Source organism: Nelumbo lutea, chromosome 3 (assembly GCF_056320005.1).
Source record: "Nelumbo lutea isolate HS-2025 chromosome 3, American lotus-T2T, whole genome shotgun sequence".
Taxonomy (NCBI): Eukaryota; Viridiplantae; Streptophyta; class Magnoliopsida; order Proteales; family Nelumbonaceae; genus Nelumbo; species Nelumbo lutea.
In genome coordinates, this window is record NC_142686.1 from 63,725,678 (window position 1) to 63,751,603 (window position 25,926).

At 38.8% G+C, this 25,926-nt stretch overlaps 1 protein-coding gene across 1 annotated transcript; it reads left to right on the forward strand.

The window, feature by feature from the left end:
* The first annotated feature begins 204 nt into the window (after nucleotides 1-204).
* Nucleotides 205-24,437, forward strand: LOC148865323 (FHA domain-containing protein FHA2-like). The gene is made up of 3 exons (XM_088978318.1): nucleotides 205-1,442; nucleotides 22,353-22,510; nucleotides 23,831-24,437. The coding sequence occupies exons 1-3, from the start codon at nucleotides 803-805 to the stop codon at nucleotides 24,038-24,040; spliced, it is 1,008 nt and encodes a 335-aa protein (XP_088834444.1). The 5' UTR covers nucleotides 205-802; the 3' UTR covers nucleotides 24,041-24,437.
* The last annotated feature ends 1,489 nt before the right edge of the window (nucleotides 24,438-25,926 follow it).

Genomic DNA, 25,926 nt, shown 5'->3' on the forward strand with positions numbered 1-25,926 from the left:
CCCCAATTATTTACGAAAAAGTACGGACAGGCCCATTACGAGTTTTGATTTCCATTGCAAATCTGTAATATTTCAAAATATCAATTACCCCCACCCCCACACCCACACCCACCCTATGAATCAATGTGGGCTTATGAATTCTGATACCGGACTGAACAGTCTTTCCTCTTATTATTTATTATTTATGGGAGGAGATGTTCCGATGTGGCTGTGAGATCGGTGTGAGGCACAGTCATGAGTAGCAGACCCCAATTCTACTGCACTTGGACAACTTATTTGAGCTTACCGTGCAAAACAGTGTTTTCACATTTAATTGGTGAATCGATTAGTTGGATGTAGAGCGAAAGATTCACCAAAATCGACTCCCCGGGTTTGAGTGAAGCCACGTACAACTAAAACATGCCTCTAACTGGTCCACATTAGCCTCTAGTTTGAGTTTGGTTTTTATAGATACACTTGGACACAATGACAGGTGTGTTTGGACTTTGGAGTTGATTCTTGTTTGCCACGTGCAACTAAAACATGCCTTTAACCGGACCTAATTCCTGGTATTAGTACTAACATTCAAGTCTTAATATTAGGCAGTGTCTGGAGATCATTCATGGCGGTGATCCAGTGAGAGGTTGTGCCTTGTGACAAGGCTGAACGCAATGTTGTAGCTTCACTGGAACGAGAGATTGCAAGAAGAGTGTTACCCTTCACAAAGAAATCCGGGGGATGGAGAGAAGGATTAAAGAGTGAACAATAATCTCTCTCTCCCTCAATTTTCCTACCAGACTATTTGTCTCTCGTCAATTTCGTAATGATAGGAAGCAGCGGAAGCGGAGGTGATGTCGAGGCCGGCTTCGCCAAGCTCCAAGGCGAAGACTTCGAATACTACATGCAGACCTATTCCATAATCCTTGGCCGGAACAGCAAGAAATCGACTGTCGACGTCGACCTCGCCAGCCTCGGCGGCGGTATGAACATCTCCCGCCACCACGCCCGCATCTTCTACGACTTCCAGCGGCGCCGCTTCGCCCTTGAAGTGGTTGGGAAGAATGGGTGCTTCGTCGAGGGCGTCCTCCATCTGCCCGGCAACCCTCCCGTCAAGCTTGACTCCCAAGACCTTCTCCAGATCGGCGACAAGAAGTTCTACTTCCTCCTTCCTGTCCGCAGCATCCTTGGAGGTTGTCTGCCCCGCCACATCCCTCACGCTCCGCCACCCTTTCCGTCGTCCGCTGCGCATCTGCCCCCTTCCCGGGTTGCGCTGCCTCCACCGCCGCTTTACTCTTCCAAGAAGGGGCGGGGTAGGGCGTCGAGTGGTTATTTGGACGATGATGACGACGACGACGAGGATAACGCTGTTGGTGCTGGTGCTAGCAAGAAATTACGGAGAGAAGGGCATGAGATGTTTGGATACGGTGGATCGGGAGGAAAGACAGGGTCGTCTGGACAATTAGGTAAGTGATTTTTGTCTCTTCTTTTAGGAACTCTGTCACTGTTACTTGAATTATGTCCATTTTTCTGTTCTTCTGTAGGAGGGGGAAAATTGGAAGATTTCCTTTGACACATACCCACTCAAGTCTACTAGAATCTAGGCTTTTTTCTTTTTGTTTTGTTTTGTTTTATTTTTTTGATAATTTGATTGCTTCTTGCCTTCAGGAGCTTCTTACTTTTGAATACATGTTTTTGATATATGGGATTATTGTTAATTTTGAAGAAGTGCCATGAGATAAGTTTATTTTTTTCGCTCATCTATTTGGGGGGTTTAAGCTCGTTTTATGGCTTTGGTATGGCGTGTCCAATTTGCAGGAGTCTTTTTGCTCCGTGATTGAAATGTGAAATGGAATTCTAGACAACTGCTTAGGATTAGAAACCTGCAATTAGAGCAAGAAATCTTAATTGTTGTTCTGGTGGGAGTTTTACATGTAATCTAGCTGATGAGAGACAGGTAAAGGTCCAGGGGTCCTACAACTTTCAGATCTTGTGATTGGTTTTATAGGGTGGAGCAGTGGAGGAAGGTGATTTGGGTGATTAAAGTTAAGGATAAAGAATGGAGAAGAACTTAGTAGATGGTCTAATATCTACTAAAGAATGAGCATGAAACATAGTTATTAAAGCATCGCCCAGACAACAAGGTGTCCATGCTTGGGTGCCTAGCCTAAACACTATGATTTATATAAAATAGGTGCCCACCCATTTGACAAGGCACCTACCTAGGCGACAAAAATCATAAGGTTGATGCCCTATTTCTATGGCTACTTCTTATTACTATGCACATTATTACATCTTATCATGTATTAATGTGTCAATGTTTTAAAACACAGAGGCGTGATATGAAGCGTTCCACTACTTGGAGGTGTGAGGCGTAGTTTAGAATGTGGGAGACATAAGCCTTGAACATGTATTTGTTTTTTTTTGGCCAAATTTCTTAAAGTACCCCTAAGTTTTAGGAAATTTACTAACTCTACTCCTACTGTTTACATATTGTCTTAAAGTACTCTTAAGTTTTCTGAAAATTGACTAAATCCTCCATTGCGTTAGTGTCCGTCAATGTTCCATCACAATCTGTGCACATGTGACACAACGTGACGTATAGAATTTTTTAAATCCAATATTACCCTTTTGTGGTCAACTCTGCCCTCTATTATTCTTTAAATTTTCCGAATAAAACTTAACATCCTTGTTCAATGATGGTTGTAACAGGGAAGAGAATAAGTCTAGACTCCTTAGAATCAACGATGTTGGCACATCCTTTCCCTTCCCCGTCGAGTCCAATATCATTGATTTTCTGACAAATAGAGATAACCTGAATTCAAGTTTTTTCTCTACAGAGCTTTTTCATCCTCTTTTAATCATGAAATCGCTTACGGAGAATGATAGAAAACTCTGCAACTTAGAATCACTTGCACTAGGGGTGAGCAAAAAAAACCGAACCAACCGAAACTGAACCGAAAAATCGGTTAAACGAACTGGTCGGTTCGGCGTTTTTTAAAAACCGAAGGTACCGGTTCTGTTTCGGTTAACCAATATAAAAAACCGACGGTTAATCGAACCGACCGGTATACATGTTTTTCTATATGTTTTATATATATTATGTATATTATATTATATATATTTTATGTATTATAAATTAATAAATATGCATTATATAAATATATATTTATAATATATAATATATTATTTATTATTTAAAATATAATATTTTATATATATTTATAATTTTTATTATATATTTATATATATTTTTATAATAAATATTATAAAAACTAAAAAACTGAAAAACCGGCGAACCGAAACCGTTCGTTTCGGTTCCGGTTACCGGTTTTCCAAAAACTGGTACTACTGGTTCAGTTCACAAAAAAGGCTCACGGTTCAGGTAACCGAACCGTGAGCACCCCTAACTTGCACAGATTTCCGTGAACTTAGCTGGTCGGAACTGCACATCGTCGTGACCACCCCTTTCCGATCTGTGATGGCCTTTCCTTTTCTTGGATTTTTCCAATTGATATCCAGTATTCATCGCAACCCAGAAAAAAGGAAAAAGATTTACTTGCCTCTAAAGTTTCATTCCTCTACCAATAGTATTGCTTGAATCCATGATGATGTAAAGAAGAAGAACACGATGCCTTATTTTCCAGTAGAAAACAACTTGACTGATATTATTATGAGGAAGTCTTCAGCATCTCTATTCCAGGTTGAGATAGAAAACAAATAAAAATAGCATTTATTTAATGGTCAAACTTCCTAAGCATTTTAATTTCTGTGTCAATTAGGAAGACACCAGAATATAATTTCTTTGAAACTCAGCCATTATAGGCAGAGGTCAGGGAGTTGAAAGGAAGGCTGATTGAGATAATCAGTTGTGCATAATATGGTCACTAACCTTGTCTTCACGCTTTGAACGGGTAGGATTCTCAGTTGAAGAGCAGAGTCTTTAGAAAAGCTCTGAACAGGTAGGATTCTTAGTTGGTGCCAACTGAGAATTTCTATGGTTAATAGCTTTGGTGGATGGAGATAATGCTGAAGGTTTGTCCTCGATCTCTTGGGGATTAAGAAGTGCAGAATCACCACTACCACCAGAAGATATGAACCTTGCAAATATTCTATCTTCTTCAGCGCTTGGAGGAAATCTTCCATCTTTGACATTACCACTGCTAAAGTCAATAAAAAACGCAAGCAATGAACTTGGTAGTTCAGAGCCTAGCTGCTGTTTCTGTGACTACCCCATGTGCTGTTGATGATGATGAAGGTAGAGTTTGAATCCATGGCTTCTGCTCTTTGACTATAGTTCCTCCGAATTCTTGAAGGGAAAAGGAAACAAAAGATTTACGTATTTGATAATGCTTCAGAAATCAGAACCACCAAACATCATCTTTCACCGTTACTGCCGAAATTCCGCTATCTCTGTTTCACACACAAATACACACTATAGTCCAACCAGTTCTTTCAACCTTAAAGTCTAGACTCTAGAACAGATCAAATCAGCAAGTTAGCTAGAGAGGGATATGGATAGATTGATGAAGGAAAGAAGGTAAGGGAACACAAGAAAGCTCTAACATTTTGATGGTAGAATTTTGAAAATTCAAAGAAGAATGAAGGGTAAAATAGTCTTTTTCATCTTTCCATTAACAAAAACTAATGGTTGGAGGATTTAGTCAATTTTCAGGAAATTTAAGGGTACATTTAGACAATATATAAACAGTAGGAGTAGAGTCAGTCAATTTCCTAAAACTTAAGGGTACTTTAAGAAAATTTCCCTCTTTTTGTAATTATGGTGGTTATATTAATACAGAATAGATATTTTAAGCATAAAAACATACATAGCACTAAAGTGACTTAATTTTTCAATTGTCAAATTGTTAATAGACTCAATACTCGAGTTCTAAATCTGATGTTTTCAACTCATGTTCATTTCCTATCCAAGTAACAACATACAATTCTTACTTCAACTATGCAATATAGAATTATAGCTTGCAAAAACAAAACTCTAAGGTCCAAAATGCAATCAAAATGCTCTAAATTATCATCTTCCAAAGAGCAAAGGCATCATCATCAACTTCAATATATGCATCTATTTCAATTTCCTCCGCATCAATCAAATTTAATTCCACACTCTTGGCTTTCCTTGTAGTCCCTACAAACAAAATCCAATTGCAGTATAACAATATGTTACCTCACTCATAATAATACTCAACTATAAAATTAATTAGAACTCTAGAAATTTAGAATAGGCATTAATTATTACTTCGAAATTTAGTAGCTTGATGGCGGCTGCATCGGAAATCCTAGAACTTCATGTATTGGTGGGGTAATCAGGGAGGAAAATGGAAATATTCTAGCCATGTTTTCAGGCCCTATTTAACATTGAGATGTGGTGAGATCAGAACTGTTGGCAGCTGTGTATGGGGTGGAGAAAGCTAAAGAATTGGGGATTGATAGATTGATTATTGAAGGTGATTCCAAAATTGTTGTGGACTGGCTGAAAAAGGGGGAAGGAGTAATTTATCAGTTAAAGAACGAATTCAGGCGCTTAAAGCAGGTTTCTAAAGATATGACAATCCAAATAAAGCGGATTAGCTGACTCGAGACAAACTAATTCAGAGAACCAAAAGGCAGAGGACGTGCAGAAAATGAGAGGTTACAGTAATGGACAGCTTGTTCATGTAACCAAGGTTTTTCATCATCTCAAGGAAGGATTGGTCGGCAGATTTAGGAGAATTTACAAAAGGAAAGGACCTAAGGCAAACTCTAGATCCCTGAAATGTCTGATCAAAAGCAATACTGCTGATGGTTTAGAAGCTGATGCAGGCAGTAAAACTCAAGGCACACAGCAGAGACCAGAAGAAGAAAAGCAAGGAGAAGGAGAAGTTTCAAAGACTGGGGACAGGAATAGAGAGAGAAAGAGCAGAACCGATTTAAAAGGACCAAGAAGTCAAAGAATTAGTACAAAATGGGAAGGTGAATATCAATAAATTGGTGGAGAAGGAGGTCGAGATAGGAAAAGTTTCTCGGTTTAATTTTTTGGGGAGGGGAAGGCTTCGTGAAAATAGCTTTCGAGAAGTTTAAAAAAAAGAAAAGAGAAGAGAAAAAGAAAAATGAAGAATTCTTAGAAAAAATCAAGGGGTGGGACGAGGAAGGGGGAGAAGAGGAGGGATTGGACGAGATTGAGTGATTCTGAGATTGGTGGGAAGATAGGGAAAGGGGGAGGAAGATGGGGTTTCTTAGCTGGATTGTGAGGGGTATGAGAGAAGGAAGGAGGGGGGGGGGGAGAGAATGGGTGGAACATTGAATATTTCATAGCACTATAGAAGGAATGGGCAATTTGATCAAGTCTCCAAAGCCGATTTGTTTGATAACTTCTGGAATTTCCTTGATTATAGCCTTGTAATGTAGATTCCTTTCATTTTAAAGCTTTGAGAATGTATTTGGTGTGTCATCTAGACAACCAAAGGTGTTAGGATGCAATCTTTTTCTTTTAATGAAAATTTTCTTGATCCTTAAAAAAATGGCAGATGAGTTAACTAAACAAGGAATTTAGAGACATTCCATGTTTTGGGCTGTTTTGTAATCATTGAAAGTGATTTTGGGCTTGCTCTTTGCCCACAATTCCTTACTTGTACTCTTTTTTATAATTAATAAACCTTCTTTGTGTTACTGATAAAAAAAAATGTAGCTTGAGCCTTTTGTCTTCTACTATCAGATGTCTTGTTACCACTATCACATGCACTCCTCTTTCTTCCACTTGAACCTTCATTGTTAGTTGGGACTGTTGGATCTTCTTCAACGACCTCAACTGTAGCAATTTCAAGGCTCAAAGAATCATTATCCACCCAAGAAGGATTAGTTGGAAGAACTGGATCATCAATTTTAGTAATCCATTTATCATCTTCCTCCACATGTGTGTCAAAATGGGATCAATACTTGCACTTGCCCTCCTTTTCATGTTTCTTTCCCTCAACTTCATGTTATGCATCACAAAAATTAAAACATTTAACCTTTGTTGCTCCAGTTTGTTTTTCTTTTTTGTGTGTATCTAGTACAAAGACAATATTTATTTATTATTAAAAACCTTGACAATACATAACTATTACATAAAAACCTAAGAACTAAATAAGAAAATAAATAATAACCTAGTCAAAAGTGCTTCGGTTTCTTTCACAACAAGAAGCACTACATGTAAGACTCAAAACTCGAATAGCAAACTTTGTTAATTATAGTGTTTGGATTCCAAACTGTGCCCACCAATCGGCTAGAAAAATATCATATAATAAGACATTAGTAAAACTTTAAAATATCTAAAAAATAATTATGCACAGTAGTTATCAAACAAATAAACCACTTACTAGGAGATTACCTTGTCATGTCATAACCAAAGTCTCCTAGTGCTTTATCATACATATCCAATTGACACGTTTATGAATATTTGGAGTCATCATTTTCATGCATTCAAATAACCCCTCTCTTACTTCTCAATCATTTGAAAATTTTGGCTCATAGTGTAGCTATAGGTTTAAATACTAGCTTGTTGCATGAAGAGGGACATGAAGTTGAGGGGTCCATCTTTCACCAATCTCTCCAAATAGGCATATATTTTCTCTTTATCCCACCACAAGCAAATGCAATTTGCTCTTTTGATGAATCCATCATTTCATACAAATAAGGCATTCAGGGTCTTACTTCAGAATCATCTTCTCTTAATACTACAACAATTTGCAAAGTGGTCTTTATACAAAATGTCACATGAGGCCAAAATTTGCTATCAAACATTATAATATGTTTTGCCTTGATACTGTTAGGATGCTTACTTTTGTGATTTTTATTCCACTTTTCAAAAGCAAACATTAATTGTAGAGGTTGCTTTTGTTTATAAATGCTTTGCAGTGTCAAGTAAGCAGTGGAAAATCAAGTAACTGCTGGATGTAAAAGCTCCTGTTTTTTTTTTTTTGAAACTCCTCATTAAGTTTTAAACCCATCTATGTCAATAAATAAATTTTGTAACTTGCTTTGCCTTTTCAATTGTTTCATGAAAAACTTCCATCTTTCCAATTGACAATAACATCAAATTTATGCAATGTGCAACACAAGGAGTTCAATACAATTGGCTTCTTTTCCATCAACTTTTTTCTAACAAGCACATAACTTGAGTGATTATTCGTGATTACTTTAACTACATTATCTTCTCCTACTTTTTCAACAACATCATCAAGATACTTAAAAATAACTTCTTCATCTTTAATTGAATTGATGTATCAATAGATTTAAGAAACATTGTCCCACTTGGACTATTAACAAGAAAATTGATAATGGGCTTGTTTTTTCCATCAATCCATCTATTAGACATAATTGTGCAACTATACTCCTTCCATGACTTCCTATACTCCTCCATCAATTTATCTATATTCTCCACTTATTTTAAGGTCATAGTGCGAATATCATGTATGGATGGATGCTTATTTTTTTTTCTTGTTTTGATAAGAATGGATGGATAATTATAACCTAGACCAAAATTTGTAATCTTCTCACACATACTCTTGAAGTAAGGACTGTTTGCTAAATTAACAGATAAAATATTAGCATAAAAGCATCTTCCAATGGCCTTATCAACATCTTTTTTTTGTTCTTTTTTCTGCTGTAAATTTAATGTATGTTGGCATGGCTTAACTGAAATAAATTGATCCATTGGGCCTGCTGGTTGTGGTGGAAATGATTGTGGAGTCCTACTTCTACTTTGGCTTTCACTTCTACTTCCACTTCCTATGGTAGACTCCTCAAATCTAGAATTAGAAGCCATACAACTTCCATGTTGAGGAATCATAGGTGTATGGTTAAACCTCCCAACACCGGACACAAAATCTTTCTTCTTTTTCTCTATTATAAATTCAATCAGTGCATTTCAACATCTTAATTTTACTTCTTCAGGGCATTTTTTTGCACGCATTCATTTCATATTTGGTGCTAGCTAAATGATATTTTTGTCAGTTTTAGTTGAAGAGGGGAAGAGACAAGAGTCACACGAAAATGGATGGGTATGTACAGTACTCACATGCCTAGAAATATATATATATATATATATATATATGTGTGTGTGTGTGTGTGTGTGTGTTAATGTGGGAATGGACAGTTCTATCCTTACAAGAGTAAAATATGTATAGTAATGTACAAAGAGGTATACAAAAGAGCCAAAGAAAAGAAAAGTGAAATTACAAAGTTACCCCTCATCCTCTCTACACTCCCCCTCAAACTGATGCTCTACAAGAAAACTGTGTTGAGTGTGTGTCATAGCCTTAGTGAAGAGATCAGCCAGCTAAAGATTGGAGGACACATGAGGTAGTGTGATGTGACCAATAGTGAGAAGATCTCGAATGAAATGATAGGCCACCTCTATGTGCTTAGTTCGTTCTTAGCAGACTGGATTTGAAGAAATTTTGATCGCACTCATGTTGTCAGCAAATAAAGGAATATGAGCTGAGTGATCAATGGTCAAATCATGAAGAAGGGCTTTAACCCAGACAATCTCACTGTAAGCAAAGGACATGACACGGTATTTGGCTTTAGTAGATGATTTGGAGACTATTTGTTGCTTCTTGCACTTTTAAGAGATGAATGAATCACCTAAGAAAACACACCAGCCAATGGTGGACTGTCTGGTGTTAGGGAAACCGACCCAATTAGCATCAACATAAGCAGTCAACTGAGGAGATGACGAAGATGAGAAGAAAAGTCCATGAGATAAGGTGCCTCTAACATATTTGATAATCTGAAGCGTAGAAGAGAAATGAGGTTGTTGAGGAGTTGATACAAACTGGCTAACTATCTGCACAACATATGATATGTCTAGCTGAGTCATAGTGAGGTAAATAAGTCTTCCAACAAGTTGACGATATAATGTAGCATCAGGAAGGAGTTGTCCATCACCCTTATTGAGCTTTAGGTTGAGTTCCAACGGGGTATCAACTTGCTTCGAGTTAGAGAGATTGTCCATCTTAATCAAGTCACTAGCATATTTGTGTTGATTAACAAAATATCCTCGAGAACTTTTGGTAATCTCAAGACTAAGAAAGTAGGTCATAGGACCAAGATCCTTCATTTTGAAGGATTGACTGAGAAGTTTCTTTGACTGAGTGATCCCTTCCAAGTCATCGCCAGTAATAAGTATATCGTCAACGTACACTAGTAGAAGAGTCACTCCTTGGGGACGAAGAAGAATAAAGAGGGAATAATTTGAGGCACTCTGCCGAAATCCTGGTTCAACAATAACCCCTTTGAACTTCTCAAACCAGGCTTGTGGGGCTTGTTTAAGCCCATACAAAGACTTCTTAAGTTGGTAGACTAGAGTAGAATCATCACAGTACCTTGGAGGAGGCTTCATATGCATTGTCTCATGGAGATGCCCATGAAGAAAGGCATTCTTGACATCCATCTAATGAATAGTCATTTGTTTAATAGTAGTGATAGCAAGAATAAGCCGAGTAGTAGTCATCTTAGCCACCGGTGCAAATGTCTCCTCATAGTCAATGCCATGTTCCTGTTTGTACCCTTGAGCAACAAGGAGAGCTTTATATCTATCCAAGCTCCCATCATAATTCAGTTTGACTTGAGTACACCCAATGACTGGCAATAATGGAGGCATCTAGTGTAGGAGAAACAAGCTCTCAAGTATCATTTTCCAATAGGGCCTGAATTTCCAAGTCCATTGTAGCTTTCCAATGCCCAATTGCCGCAACTTGTCGGTAAGACTTGGAGATATCTGTGGAAGACAAAGTAGTAGAAAGGGAACTATGGATAGAAGAATATCCATAGCAGTTAGGAGGACGAATAACTCTGGAAGAGCATTGTAAAGGAGTGGGAGTAGGAGGTGAAGGATCACTTACATGAGAAGTAGATGTGGATGCTACAGGGTCTAAGGATGTCAAAGGAACATGCATCGGGGTCGATGAAGGAGTAAAGTTATGTAGAATATACTTGAACAAGCATCGTTGGTGTAGATGGATACTTCCTATAATAGACTTGAAGAGGCAAGATTGAATCACCTATAGGAGTTAAGTTATGTAGAATAGAGAAAGATGGTGTAGGTAATTTAACAACATATTCAAAAAAGGACAAATTCTCAAGAAAGATAACATTTCTAGATATACGGAGACGGCGGACTTTAGGATAATAACAGAGAAGTCCTTTATGCTCTAAATTGTACCCCATAAAGGCACACATAGCTGATTGAGCAATAAGCTTAGTGCGCTCATGGGGTGGAAGATGTACAAGGCAAATGCAACCAAAAACATGAAGTGTAGAGTAGTTTGGAGAATGATGAAAAAGATAATAGAAAGGTCGAGGACAAAGGTCTCTTCTCGAACTCAAGAGCAAACAACCTCCCAAGCCTACTCCCCCTCCCCTTCACCTCCCTAGTGTGCCGATCCTATATAACACAACCATCACGAGAAAACAGAACCAAGTTAACATCATTAAGTTGACCCACAAAAATAAGGTTGGTAGTTAATCGAAGAATAAAGAAGGTTTTTGGGAGATGATTGAGAGGTAGAAAGAAATAAATCATCATAACCATCAATTTTTAACAACTCACTACTAGTAGTAATAATATGGTCATTAGAAGAGTAGGGTTTGGGAGTTTGACCAAAAGAGGCCCCATTCATATGATTTGAGGCTCCAGAATCTATAATCAACATATGGCTAGGAGAGGAGCAAGTGGTAGAAGACGTACTAAACGGGCCGATAGCAGATAGCTGAAGACACAAGTTGTCGTATCTTATCCTTAGAGTACTGGAAGGCTCCCTCTTTGAGTTTGAGTTGGAGGAGACAGTAATATCATATGAAGACTCTATAACTGTCTAAAGTGCCTTGTATTGACCCTTCTTGGGAGGTCGAGTGGGGGCATTTAGTAATAATGTGACCCTGTTGTTTGCAATAGGTAAAAAAGTTCATTTTCTTACAGTGAAAGGCCACATGTCTGAACTCCTTGCACTCATAGCACTGCATCTTGGAAAAGTCCTTTTTGCCCTTCGGCTTAGTGGCTAGAAATATTATATCATGTCCATGTTCTTTATTGCTGTCAAGGGAGGACTGTGTGTATAGTCTAGTCTCCTCCCCTAATAGTTCGCCAAATATGGTGTCCAAGTCAAACACATTTTCTCTGCTGAGTATACTAGATCTTATCAACTCATAGTCGGGTCTAAGATGCATAAGAAAATGCATAATCTTCCTTTGATCGAAATGCCTTTTCATAGTTGTCACACAACAATCAGTAGTTTCGGGCTCAGGATGAACAAGTTCATATTCTGTCCATAGATTAACAAAACCAGCATAATATTCCTGTATTTTTCTCTCTCCCTGGGTGTATGAGAATATGTCCATTTCAATCTGATATTGTCTGGACATATTTGACTACTAATACACCTTCTCAAGGTAGTCATACATTTCCTTAGCAGTTTTTCATGTCCCTCATAGGAATAGCTACATTGACAGTGACTGAACTCAATATCCAGGAAACTATTTGGGCATTATTGATTTTCCACTGTTTCAGCCCTTTAGCATTTGTAGCATTAGGAATGGTTGTGGTACCATCCAGATAGCCCCGCATACCATTCAACAAAAAGTTGGAAATGGAATTTCCAGAGAGCATAGTTTGTTCCATCGAATTTCATAGATATGATGTCACCCCTTTCAGATCCCATATCCAGTCAAGAAACCAAAGAAAGACTATAGAAAAATTGATAGCAATCACCAGAAGTCAAGAGGAATACCTTGAGGAGGAGATAATAATCACCGGGAACCACTGAGACCGTTAGAGCAAGTAATGAAGTCTGAAACTTCAGTCGAAAAAATCAATAGTCCAGAAAAGGAAACTGTAAGTAGCAGCCACCCAAGGAGGAGGATCAAAATCCCTTCAAAACTCCACCAAATCAAGAGAAATTTGTACAACAGATAGATCTGGACTAGGCGACACCAGATCTGAAGTTTGGCCCTGATCTGAGATCTCTCAAGAGAGATCTAATGAAATCTCTCTTGCAGAGTTCAAACTCTGTCTGTACAGAAGGTACAGTTGATAAAAAACAGCCCTATATCGATTGAAGGGTGCAGTAGATTTCAGTAGAGAGATGAGATTACTACCCACAGAAAGTGACAAAGAAGCAAGAATAAGATCAGAGAGCAATCTGCTCTGATACCATGTTAGTTCCAATCGAAGAGAAGAGACGAGTCACACGAAAATGGATGGGTGTGTACAGTACTCACATGCCGAGAAGAGTAAAATATGTACAATAATATATATTAATGTGGGAATGGACAGTTCTGTCCTTACAAGGGTAAAATATGTACAGTAATGTACAAAGAGGTATACAAAAGAGCCAAATAAAAGAAAGTAAAATTACAAAGTTACCCCTCATCCTCTCTATAGTTTTAACCGATTTATGCCTCCTGTGCACAATTACGAAATGCACAATAAATATAGCCTTTTCCCCCTCCTCTTCCTTAACATATTCCCAAGAAAAATCTTTTATAGGCATTCTAGACTCTAGATGAAATAGAAGTTAGAGAAATGATCAAATTGCAGCACCTAATCAAATAAAAAAATGAGTTAAATAATGAAGAAAACTGAAGAGAGGAGAGCAGAGAATTCGGCAATGAGGGTCTAAGAAGAGAGTTTCGAACTCACACTCTCTCAGCACCCTAACACTATTTTATTTAGATATATTTGAATAATTACAAGGAGGCCCTTAGTTGGGCAAGAATTTATAAAGAACTTAATATTGATAGGATGGGCCCAGAATAAGGCCCATTACAGAAAAGAAACATAAATAACAAGAAAGAATAAACAACCTATGGGCCATTTGGCCCATCTTCTCTACACTCCCCCTCAAGCTGAGCATAGATGTCAATCATGCCAAGCTTGCTGGTATCATGCTGAAGTTTTGCCTTGGAAATGCTTTTGGTGAGAAAATCTACCAACTGTCCTTCAGATGTGATGAAAGGAAGACACACTTCACCCGAAGAGACCCTTTCCCTAATGAAGTGTCGATCAACTTCAATATGCTCGGTTCTATCATGTTGCATTGGGTTGTGAGCAATGTTGATGGCAGCCTGGTTATCACAGTACAACATCATTGGCTTGTCATATTTAACTCCAAGTTCTTCCGTCAAAGATTTGAGCCATAATAATTTAGAAACTCCATGTGCCATGGCCCTGTATTCTGCTTTAGCAGAAGACCGAGCAACAGCCAATTATTTCTTGCTTCTCCAAGAAACAACATTACTAGCTACCAAGATGCAATACCCAGAAGTAGATCTTCTGTCATTAATGTTTCCGGGCCAGTCAGCATCGGTGTAGGCTTCAAGTTTCATATGACCATGCTTGGCAAACAGAATACCCTTTCCTGGGGAGCCCTTCAAATAACATAGGATTCTCTCTGCAACTGCCATATGAGTGTCTCGGGGAGCATGCATGAATTGGCTAATGCAACTGACTGCATACGCAATATCTGGTCGAGTCATGCATAGGTACAAAATTTTTCCAAGAAGTCTCTGAAAGATTCCTTTGTCTTCTAACAATGTCCCTTATGAGGCTAAGAGTTTATGACTCGTATCAATAGGAGTAGTAGCTGGTCTAGCACCCATCTTTCCAGTTTCAGAGAGCAAGTCAAGAATATACTTCCTTTGGGTGATAAGAATCCCATCCTTGGATCGAGCCACTTGTATGCCAAGAAAGTATTTCAATTCCCCCAAATCTTTAATCTCAAACTCTGTATGGAGAAAAGATTTTAGATCATGAATTCTTGAAACATCATTACCGGTCACTACAATATCATCTACATACACGATGAGGTATACTGCCAGAGGTCCACTCCTCTTCACAAAAAGAGTATGATCGGACTGTGTCTGCACATAACCAAAGTTAACAAGTGCTGTTCTAAATCTCTCAAACCATGCTCTAGGGGACTATTGTAGTCCATAAAGAGATTTCTTCAGCCTGCATACCTTTCCTTTCATGTCAGTTCCATTCATCCCTAGAGGAAGAGACGTGTAAACCTCATGTAATTCACCATTCAGAAATGCATTTTTCACATCCAATTGATAAAGGGGCCAGTCAAAGTGAGCAGCTAAAGATAGAAGAACCCTCACAAATGTCATCTTGGCAACAGGTGCAAAGGTCTCTAAATAATCAATCCCATATGTCTGTGTATAGCCTTTTGCAACCAGCCTAGCCTTGTACCTTTCAATGGTGCCATCAGCTCGGTATTTGATAGTAAAGACCCACTTGCAACCAACTGGATCCTTCCCTTCAGGCAAATCCACCACTTCCCATGTGTCATTCTTGTGTAGTGCATCGATTTCAGATCTCATAGCATCCCTCCATTCTGGAATTTTAAGAGCTTCTGACACAGATCTGGGAATAGGATGAGAAGCAACAGAAGAGAGATAGTATGAAGGTGAAAGCAAACTGTAAGAAAGGTGCTTGGAAATGCAGTGTGCAGTGCACTTCCATTTTCCTTTTCTAATAGCAATGGGAATATCAAGGTCGGGGAATGATGAATCCAAAGGTGCTGAAATAGTACCTGTTGTCTCTTCTATGACTGTAAGTGTATGAGGCTCATGTGTTGTAGGAGAAACAACCTACACATTTCTGGATATTTGCCTTTGATACACTTTGGGATTGAAGATAGGACGAGGAGGTAGAGTACTGGAACAAGGAGAATGGAGCGACTAATCCACCCTTGATACATTTGAAGGAGAGGCAAACACATCAGGAGACTCAACAGGAAGAGGAAGAGCAAACACCTGTGACAAATCCTCCCCTTGTGGACAATGTCCTTCTGGAGAGGAACCATAAAAGGGGGAAAGCTCATTAAAGGTGACATCCATTGAGACACACTGATTGCCAGACTTTGGATCAAAACAACAATAACCTTTCTGTGGGGGAATAACCAAGGAAGATACACTTTTGAGCTTTGGGTTCAAATTTATGCCTTTGGACACTTGGAACATGAACATAACAGGTGCACCAAAGACACGAATAGGAGCAGGAAAAAGGTTCTTGTCCGGATGAAGAAGAGTGAAGGGAGACTTAAACCCCAAAACCCTGGATGGCATACGGTTTATAAGGTAGGTAGTAGTAAGAACATCACCCCAAAACCTGGTAGGAACATGTGAGGCAAATAAGATACTTCTTGCAACTTCAACAATATGCGTATTTTTCCTCTCAGCAACACCATTCTGTTCTGGGGTCCTAGCACATGAGCTTTGATGAATGACCCCCATGTCAGAAAGATAGCAGGATAGGTTTTTCTCAAAGTATTCTTTTGCATTGTCCAATCTGAAGATTTTAATCCTGGTATCAAATTGGGTTAGAACAAATTCATGGAATTGTTTTACAAGTCTTGGAACTTCATCACGGGATTTCATCAGGAATATCCAAATGAATCGAGAAAAGTCATTAATGAACAGGATAAAATATTTGTAGCCACCCATGGAGGGTAAGTGGTAAGGCCCCCACACATCAGAATGCACAATATTAAAAGGAACAGAAGATCTTTTATTGCTCAAAGGATAACTGTTTCTACAATGGTTTGACAATTCACAAGACTCACAATGAAGACTGGACAAACTAATTCCCTTAAACGGTTCAGGGAATAGATGATTCACGGCAGAAAAAGACAGATGGCCAAAACGACAATGACACAACATAATCCGACTAACAGATTCTGAAGAGACAGATCCCAGAGCAACATTCCCAAGACGATCAATGCATTGTCTCGGAGTATCAAGTAGGTACATTCCGTTCGCTTCATGGCCACTCCCAATCACCTTCTCAGACTCCAGATCCTGAAAAACACAGTAGGAAGGAAAAAAATGTTACACAACAGTTTAGTGACTTGGTTAAACTACTCACAGACAACATATTTGTATTTAGTTTAGGTACATGGAGGGCAAAAGGTAGAAACAAGGAATCTGTAGCCTTGATGGTTCCCTTACCAGAGATAGGGGCAAGTGAACCATCAACTAAAGTGATTTTATCATGTCTAGGAAGTAAGTCATATGACACAAACAAGGTAGACAGATTGGTCATATGGTCAGAAGCACCTGAGTCAATAATCCAAGGGATCATGAGATTACCTGAAGTGGTAGCATGATTGGCAGAAGCCCTTATACCCGAATGAGCAAATGCAGAAGCAGTAGTATTTCCTGAAGGGTTGGAAGGAGAGGTCACATCACTCAGCTGACTGATCATCTTCCCAAACTTTTCATATTCTGCTCTCATGGCTGCCAACTGTGCAGAAGCAGACATCTCTTCACTATCTGGCCCGACAACTACATTTGCACTTCCTGATCTTTTACTATCATGTTTTTTCTGAAACCGAATGGGAACAAGATTGGGATGTAATTTCCAGCACTTGTCTTTGGTGTGCTTCGGCTTCTTGCAGTCAGTACTCACATATAACTTCTTTCTTTCCCGTGCCACCAGAAGTTCTAGCATTCCCTTTAGGTTTAATCCCCATGTTGGCAAAGTGATCATTAATATCAGCCCCTTGAACCTGGACAACCCTTCTACTCTCTTCACTACTCACCAATGCATAAGCTTGTGACAAAGAGACACATTCCTTGGAAAGAATATTCTGTTTTATGATATCATACTCTGGGTTTAGTCCAGTTAAGAATTCAAATACTTTGTTCCTTTCAACCAATTTTCTGTAGGTCTCTGCATCATTGGTGGTGTCCTAAGTTACAACTTCTATTAGGTCAATCTCTTGCCATAGGGACTTCAGGGTTGAGAAATATACAGCAAGAGGTTTCTCCCCTTGCCTTAAATTCTTTACATCACTTCTCAATTTATATGCCCGGGCCACATTGAGTTTTTGGGAATAGGTTTCTGCAACACTGTCCCAAATTTCTTTTGCTGAATTCATTCATAGGTAGTGTTGACTGATTTGTGGCTGCATTGAGTTCACAAGCCACCCAATGACAGTGTAATTTTCTTGCGTCCACTTCTCGTAGGATGGATCATCTTCTGGGGGAGCCTTCTTACTCCCGGAAATGAATCCCCACTTCACTACATACATGAATCTTTACTGATTGTGACCATGCCAGATAATTAGTTCCATATAGTTTAACTGTGGTTACAGTTAATAAGGAATCACTTGAAGTCCCCTGAACCAGTCCATATTCAGCACCACTTTTGTTTTCAAACTCTAAGGAGTACATCATGTAAACACTCCAAAATATGATTTCAGATGACTTCTACAAGTATACTGAATAAGGACAAGCAATAACAGAGTTTAGCCGACCGTTCAGCTTTCAAGAAGTAAACAGAAACTTCTAGGCACTCAGCCGAAATACCTTTTTCAAATCTGGACTTCAAAGTAAATACCACTTGGTATTGCTAAAATAGCCCTTTTTACAAACATAGTGTGGGCAATAGAGACAACCCCATTGTCAAAAAGATAAAAACAGGCCTCAAGAACAGTTCGTACAGCCCCCCCAAAACAGCCAAGTATAAGTAACAATCCACAACCTTGTTACAAGGATGTTTCAGCAGTTTTAACAGTCCAAGAAGGAGTGAAAAACAACCCAGAAATTTCTGGGTTAAACCAGATTCAATGGCAGCCGAAGGTAGTACAGAACAACCAGAGTTTTCGGACACTTCAACAGTCCAAACACATTCGAAAGCAATACAGCACAACTAGAAGAAAACTGAACCCAGAAATCTGAGCACAACTTACAGTTTCGAGCTTCAAACCAGAACCGAGCTGTTCCCCTTCCCCTTTTTTCTTTTCTCTGATTCTTCCTGGCCACCGAACCACTTCTCCAAGAGATTCGAGTCTTGGGCACTTCCAATGACCTCCAAGAATCAGGCAACACGAGTTAAGCTTCCAGCCCTAGGATATTGAAGTTCAGGTATGCTCTGATACCATGAAGAAAACTGAAGAGAGGAGAGCAGAGAATTCGACAATGAGGGTCTAAGAACAGAGTTTCGAACTCACACTCTCTCAGCACCCTAACACTATTTTATTTAGATATGTTTGAATAATTACAAGGAGGCCCTTAGTTGGGCAAAAATTTACAAGGAACTTAATATTGACAGGATGGGCCCAGAATAAGGTCAATTACAGAAAAGAAACATAAATAACAAGAAAGAATAAACAACCTATGGGCCATTCAGCCCATCTTCTCTACAAATAATAAATACATCAATCCATGAATTTAAGTTTCTAGTTTCTAGTTTTCTACAAGTACAAGTATTCAAGTAATTCACAAATCACAACTTCAAAATAAAAATTCAAATATTTAATAATTGATATATAACAAAAATAGAGTAAAAATAAATACAAAGAGTTGTTGCTATATTATTTTAATTTTTACAATCTAGATGGCTACATTAGTAACAAAATAGATTCAGTAGACTAAATTAACATGTTTAAGGTTCAGAAATTCCAGTTTAAAATTATTCTTTAGTCACAAATGAGGCAAGCACAATCAAGAAATAGTTTATCAAAATAAGAGAAGATAGAAGTTACTTGAAGAGTTGAAGTTGAATGCTAAAGATGCAACTAGCAATGTGGCATCTTGGCCTCTTGTATTTTTTTTTTGATAGGAAACGATAATGTTCATTAACTAGAACATCAGAATTACAACTGTCACCTACACGAAGATAAGGTGACTCTTGATCATAAAATCAAATTACAATACAACCCAAAACAAAGAGACTCTGTTCACCCCTTGTTTTGCTAGTAAGTCAGCTAAAGCATTTGCTGACCTCCTAGTCCAATTAATAGCTACACCCAACTCCCTTGTAAGGCTCAATAATTCCATTACTGCTTGTCTTAGGAACCAAGTTCCTAGGCTATTTGTTTGCAACCACCTACTACAAACTTTGAGTCTCCCTCCACTCTAGCTATTGCATACCCAATTGCTTAGCCAATCTGAGCCCTTGGAGGAGGGCCAACACTTCTGCTCTAAGTGAGTCCCCTACACCTATTGGACTAAAATACATAGCTAGGATTCTTCCTCCCTCATCTCTAAACACATTCCCTATTCCAGAAGGTCCAGGGTTCCCCATAGAGCTTCCATCAAAGTTTGGTTTCACATTACATTGAAAAGGAGGGGACCAGGCTGCTTGTATGACTCCATCCTCTAGTCAAGTCATCTGCAGATATATCCTTGAACAAATTTAGAAATTTCAACCAACGTATAGTCTTGATCCCTTCAATAAATTCAGGAGCTTTTCCTTGGAAAATCCTGTTATTTCTCTCTTCCCAAACTGCCCACAAGATAGCTTCCTTTGTTGTTCTCCACATCACCCTTCCCTTCTTTGGTTGCCAGAAGAAGTTAGGGTCAAAAAGGTCCTCTATACTTGAGGGAGGATTCCACCTGCAATCAAAGATAGAGGAAAACCAATCCCTTATAAGAGTAACAAAGGGACAAGATATTAATAGATGATTTACCGTGTCACCATTTCTCAAGAAAAGGCTACAAACATGTGGAGACAAGCACCGATTTGGTCTTTTTCTTTGAAGCACTTCCAAGGTATTAATTTTTTGGAGAACCACTTCCCAACAAAATATCCTTACCTTTGGAGGCACCGGAGCACTCCAAACTTCTTTAACAGGAAAGGATGTAAACAGGTTTGTAGGGGGCACTAAAGTGTTGAAGAAGAAAGAGCAAGAAAAACAGCTTGAAGAGGTCATAGTCCAAATGCTACTATCGGGACAATAAAGGTCCAAGAAAACTGAACTGAGAAGAGAGATAAGATCATCTGCCATTCCCACTTTTGAGTCCCTCAAACCTCTCCTTAGTCCTAGATCCCAAGAGTCCTTAGAGACATGAAAGGAAGAAATAACTTGATTTTTTTTCAAAGAGAGAGAGTAGATGATCGATAAACTATCCTTAAGGGGAGAGTCCCCAATCCAAGTGTCCTCCCAAAAAAGTGCCTTATTACCCAGGCAAGCATTATACCTTATGAATGGTGAGAAAGCAGGCAGTACACCAACAATATCTTTCCATGGGGAAGAGTGAGAAGCCCTAGGGTCGATCCCAACATCCCATCCATTTGTTTCCATACCATGAATACTTCTTATGACCTTGTGCTAGAAACTTTCTTGCTCCTTAAGAAACCTCCACAACCATTTGCCTAACAGTGTTGTGTTTCTTAATCTGATATTTTCGATCCCTAATTCCTCTTTGTCTTTTCTTTTTAGACACCACTTTCCCCTTCACCCTATGATCCTTTTTAGAATCACCAGGTTCCCAAAGAAAATTTCTCATTACTTTTGGTCCTCTTAAGGTCTTCTAAAAAAAGAAAACGAAAAAACAGAGAGAGACTAGACAGAATTGTGTGGCGTTTTTTTAATGGTGGAGCTATTGAAAAGAAAAAGAAGGGAAGAAGAAAAAGAAAAGAAAAGAAAGAAAAATACCCCATACCTAGGGGGGTTATCTGTTAGTTACCATGAAATCATTAGTTGGAATGTGAGGGGATTAGGCAGTGCAAAGAAGAGAAGGATAACTAAGGATCTTCTGGGAAGAGAAAGGCCAGACATTTTGATGATACAGGAGACCAAATTAGTTGAGCTTGATAGGAAATGGGTTAGAAGTGTTGGAAGTCAAGAGGAATAATGTGGTTCTCTACACTTTCCTGGGGGGCCTCGGGGGGTATTGTCACTTTTTGGAGAGAGGACGTAGTAGGAGCAATGGGAGAGCTAATAGGGAGTTTTTCGGTGTCTATAAAGGTTAGACTGGTGGAGGATGATTTCACTTTGGTGTTAACAAATGTGTATGGACCAAACAACTATAGAAAGAGGAATGATCTTTGGGAAGAATTATTTGGGATACAAGGGCTATGGGAGGGTGCTTGGTGTTTGGGTGGGGATTTCAGTGTAATTCAATTTATTAATGAGTCCAATAATCCCCAGCAGACTCTCACAACCAGCATGAGGAGGTTCAATAAATTCCTTAATAATTGTGAACATGTTTCTTTTAAATGAAAGTGGGGAAAATCATTGGAGAGATTTGATAGCCAAAGCTTTGCCCAGAGTTACTTCTAACCATTGTTCCATTGTACTTGGACAGGAACTGTTCAGGTGTGGTCCTCAACCTTTTGGATATGTTTGGTTGCAGTGCAATTTTATTTGCACTAGTACAAATGCATGGGAGTGCAAATGAAAAGAATGCAAATTCTGGTTTAATTTTGTTTTGGGTTTTACTTTATTTTTCATCAGATCTCATTGTCCTATATATAGTAAATATATATTAAATCTCCCGTTTTATCTACTTATGCATTTAATGATCTCTTTACCAATTTCTACTTGCCTGTATGCATGTCATTTTAATTGGCCATGATAATGTAGTAACCAGTCTCGTTCATGCAGAGAAAAAGTCAGAAACCAGGTCAAGAGCTGACAGGGAAGCAGACAATCATCAACTTATGCAATTGGAAGAAAAGGACGTTGTCTCCTCTGTAGCTACTGTGCTTTCTGATCTTTGTGGTCCAGGAGAATGGATGCCCATGGCAAAACTTCATTCTGAGGTAAGTTCCAAACTTCCAATCATCTTTAAGAGACCTATGTCATCTGTTTGGACTCAAGCATTGAAATGCTTGCACAATTTAGTCTTCTTTCACATTGATGTTTATTAATTTAAACCTTTAATTATTGAATAGCCTATTGCATACAGATAAGCCAGTATATGTTAAGGCTATGTAGCTAACACAGCTGACATGGATGGGAATATAACCAATCAAAGTTTATCATCTCAAAATAAGTTGGATTGGTCATGCCAGTTCTCCATTTGGAGAGAGTTTCTTGTATCTTAGCAATCAAATATCAAGCCTGAACAAAATCTATTTTGCCCTTCTCTAATAGAAACCTGAATGCAAGAAAGTTTGATACCCCATGATGATGTCGAGATGCTTTTACTTGATTTGACTTGAACATGTTGAATGTATCTCAGTTTCAGAAGCATGCAAAATATCTGATTTGGAACAATTACAATTTGTTTTAGGGTTTGATTTAGCCTAAACCCATCCAGAAGCATCTGATTGCTATGCTGATCAGAATACCACTCCTGCGAACTAGCAACCTAAAAGTGTAAAAATTTGATAGATATTATGATTATATATGGTTTCATATGAACCTATTAGATGTATTACAGTTTCACAAAGTATACAGAGCTGACTTGGAGCAACCTTTTTGAGTTTGTTTTGGCCCAAGTCTGAGGGTGGACCTTGGCACAACGGTTGGGTTTCTCCATTGCAACCTGGGTGACCAGGGTTCAAATCTTGGAAACAGCCTCTCTGTATGGTGCAGGGGTAAGGCTGCATACATCTGTCCCTCTCCAGACCCGCATTGGCGGGCGCCTCGTGTACTGGGCTGTCTTTTTATTTGGCCTAAACCTGTCTAGAAGTGTCTGTATGGTATGTTGATCGCTGTACTGCATAAGTATCCAGTGATACCTCTGTAGTACCTTCCATCAAATTTTTAAGGTTTCAGATGTGATATTTGTCATGTTGCTAGATGTTTCAATACTAAATAGTCTGATAGCCATGCATGTGCTTCCAAGGTTGCATTAAATAGTATGTAAAGCACATGCTTCCAAGGTTAGTTACACCCTGAAAGAAAGTTTGCCTTTTTACTTTGCCCAAGTTAGAAGCATCAATCATAGGATTGTTTATAAACCACTATGATGGTACATAGGGCTCACTTTAGAGTTGTATCATTTCCTTTTGAAAATCTGCAGCTGCAGGTAGGCTAAAGTTTATTCTGCTAATTGTTTTTCATTATTCTCTTATAATCAACTTTGAGATCGATCAATAACATCTGGTGTATGTATTTTCTTTTTTCTTGGGCAGCTAGTAGATCAGTATGGAAATATCTGGCATCACAGCCGGGTAAGGAGATATCTCACATCAGAGGACTGGCCTGTTAATGAATCCAAGGGAAGGCCATGGTTTGGACTGCTTACATTGCTGAGGAAATACCCAGAACATTTTGTAATCAACACACGGTCCAAGGGGCGTGTAACGTCAGAGTTTGTCTCCTTGGTTTCCTTGCTATCATGAGTTAGCTTGCACGACCGGGTATTTCCAATGTGATTCTTCTGAGGCATGGCACTGGTGACCCTGAACCCCTTCAACCATGGTAGTAAATGAACTTTCCCATTCCCACTTTCGGGGTAAAAACTACAAACTCCATTTCTATAACATGTAAATTATTAGTCTTCGTTTCAGCGTAGTGCTTTTCTCTGTTTTCTTTCATTTACTGGTGTTATAATTTATGGGTTTCTTAAAGGAAAAGTCTCCTCTTCAATGTCACTCTTACCTGAGGGCCATCAGCCAGCAAGCCATTCCATATCCAGCTAAACTGGCAGCTCTAATATTGCCCTGTTTTTACTTGATCAAATTTAACATGTCAGAGTGTTTGTTACATAATTGGATAGGATGATAAACTTTGAAATTACCTTGTTAGTAGATACAATTTACTTAAATGTAAAACTTACATGACTAATTCCCATTTGAAAAGGTTGCCATGGGGAATATATTGAAAAGCCCGAAGGCACCAAGCAGGGGTAGCACTAGTTGGAAGGCCATTCATGATTCAAGTGCAACTTGGTCATACATGCAGAAGCTCCAACTGGTAGGATAAGGTCGCAAGCCATTACTTGATGAGAGAACTTGAACTAGAATGTTGGAAAGAGCCCAACGAATAATGTTCAGTGGTGATAACAATTTCAAGTTTGTCGACCTATCATTGCCTCTGCAGGACCTTCAACATGGACCATGTCTGCAATGCTTCCCATGAATGAACACTGAAGCCTTCTTAGATAATTCAATCATTACAAACATCCAGAAAATCTTTGAAGCCTTTGGAGGTAGAAGTGACCATGGGCTGGGCTTAGACCCTATGATAAGGGTTATAGCTCAGGCCTAGGCCCAGCCGAGCCTGTACCCCAGGCCCAGGGTTGTATGGCCCAGGCCAGGCCAGGCTAGGCTTTGGGCCTATGGCATCAAACAATGAAAATTTAATTATTTATAAAATTTAAAATTGTATGATGCAATATACATGAAAAAATAGTGTGGGCCCAAGCTGGGCCAGGCTTGGCTTGGCTTGGCTTTGGGCCTATGCTACAAAATAAGATATGGGTTTCCAGTTTCAACACAGGATTGTCTTTTATTATATAGACAAAGGCAAGGCCTTCATTCTAACTCCTATGCAATGTGGGATTTGGACAAGCTCAACCGAGTGTTGCCCCAAATCCGACATTGCCTAGGAGTTACAATGAAGACCTTGCCTTCATCTATTGAGGCGTTTCTTAGGAGAACTCTCGTACATGAGTTGACTCAAGTGTTAACTCGTGAATGTATGGAATATATATTAAAATTTATATATAAAACATTTAATATAAAATAAAATATTTTTATATATGTAACATATAAAATATAAAATATATAATGTTAATATATACATTATTATATATAATACATATAATATAATATTTTATAATATAAACATTATATATATTATTAAGTATATAGATATATAATATATATTGTGGGCTGGGCTGGAGCCGGGCCTGAAGTGCTGGGCCCAAGCCTGGCCCAGAATTTTGTGGGCCTGATGCAGATCTAGGCCACGCCAGGCTTGAACACAAAAACATGGGCCTGGGCCTGGAAATCTGTAGGCTGCACCGGGTGGGGTTTCCATGCCGGGCCAAGAATGATCACCCTTGTATTTGGGGTGGGGGGGGTGGGGGGGGGCGGTTTACAAATTTAGAGGCTTTAAATCATGAGATAACACTTGAACATGCATAGACAAGAAGTCAGATCTCTAGCAAGACAAAAAAATTCCGTTTTCTTTATGCATTCAAAGGACCACATCATTCCAGGTAGCATCAAAACAAGTGTAATAAAAATTCTCAACCAAATTTTATGCTCAAGAATGGTCATTT

Coding starts and splice junctions, on each gene's coding strand:
- LOC148865323 (XM_088978318.1), top strand. CDS start 803: ATGATAGGAAGCAGCGGAAGCGGAGGTGATGTCGAGGCCGGCTTCGCC. Junction 1,443..22,352: donor AGGGTCGTCTGGACAATTAG/GTAAGTGATTTT, acceptor TCGTTCATGCAG/AGAAAAAGTCAGAAACCAGG. Junction 22,511..23,830: donor TGGCAAAACTTCATTCTGAG/GTAAGTTCCAAA, acceptor TTTCTTGGGCAG/CTAGTAGATCAGTATGGAAA.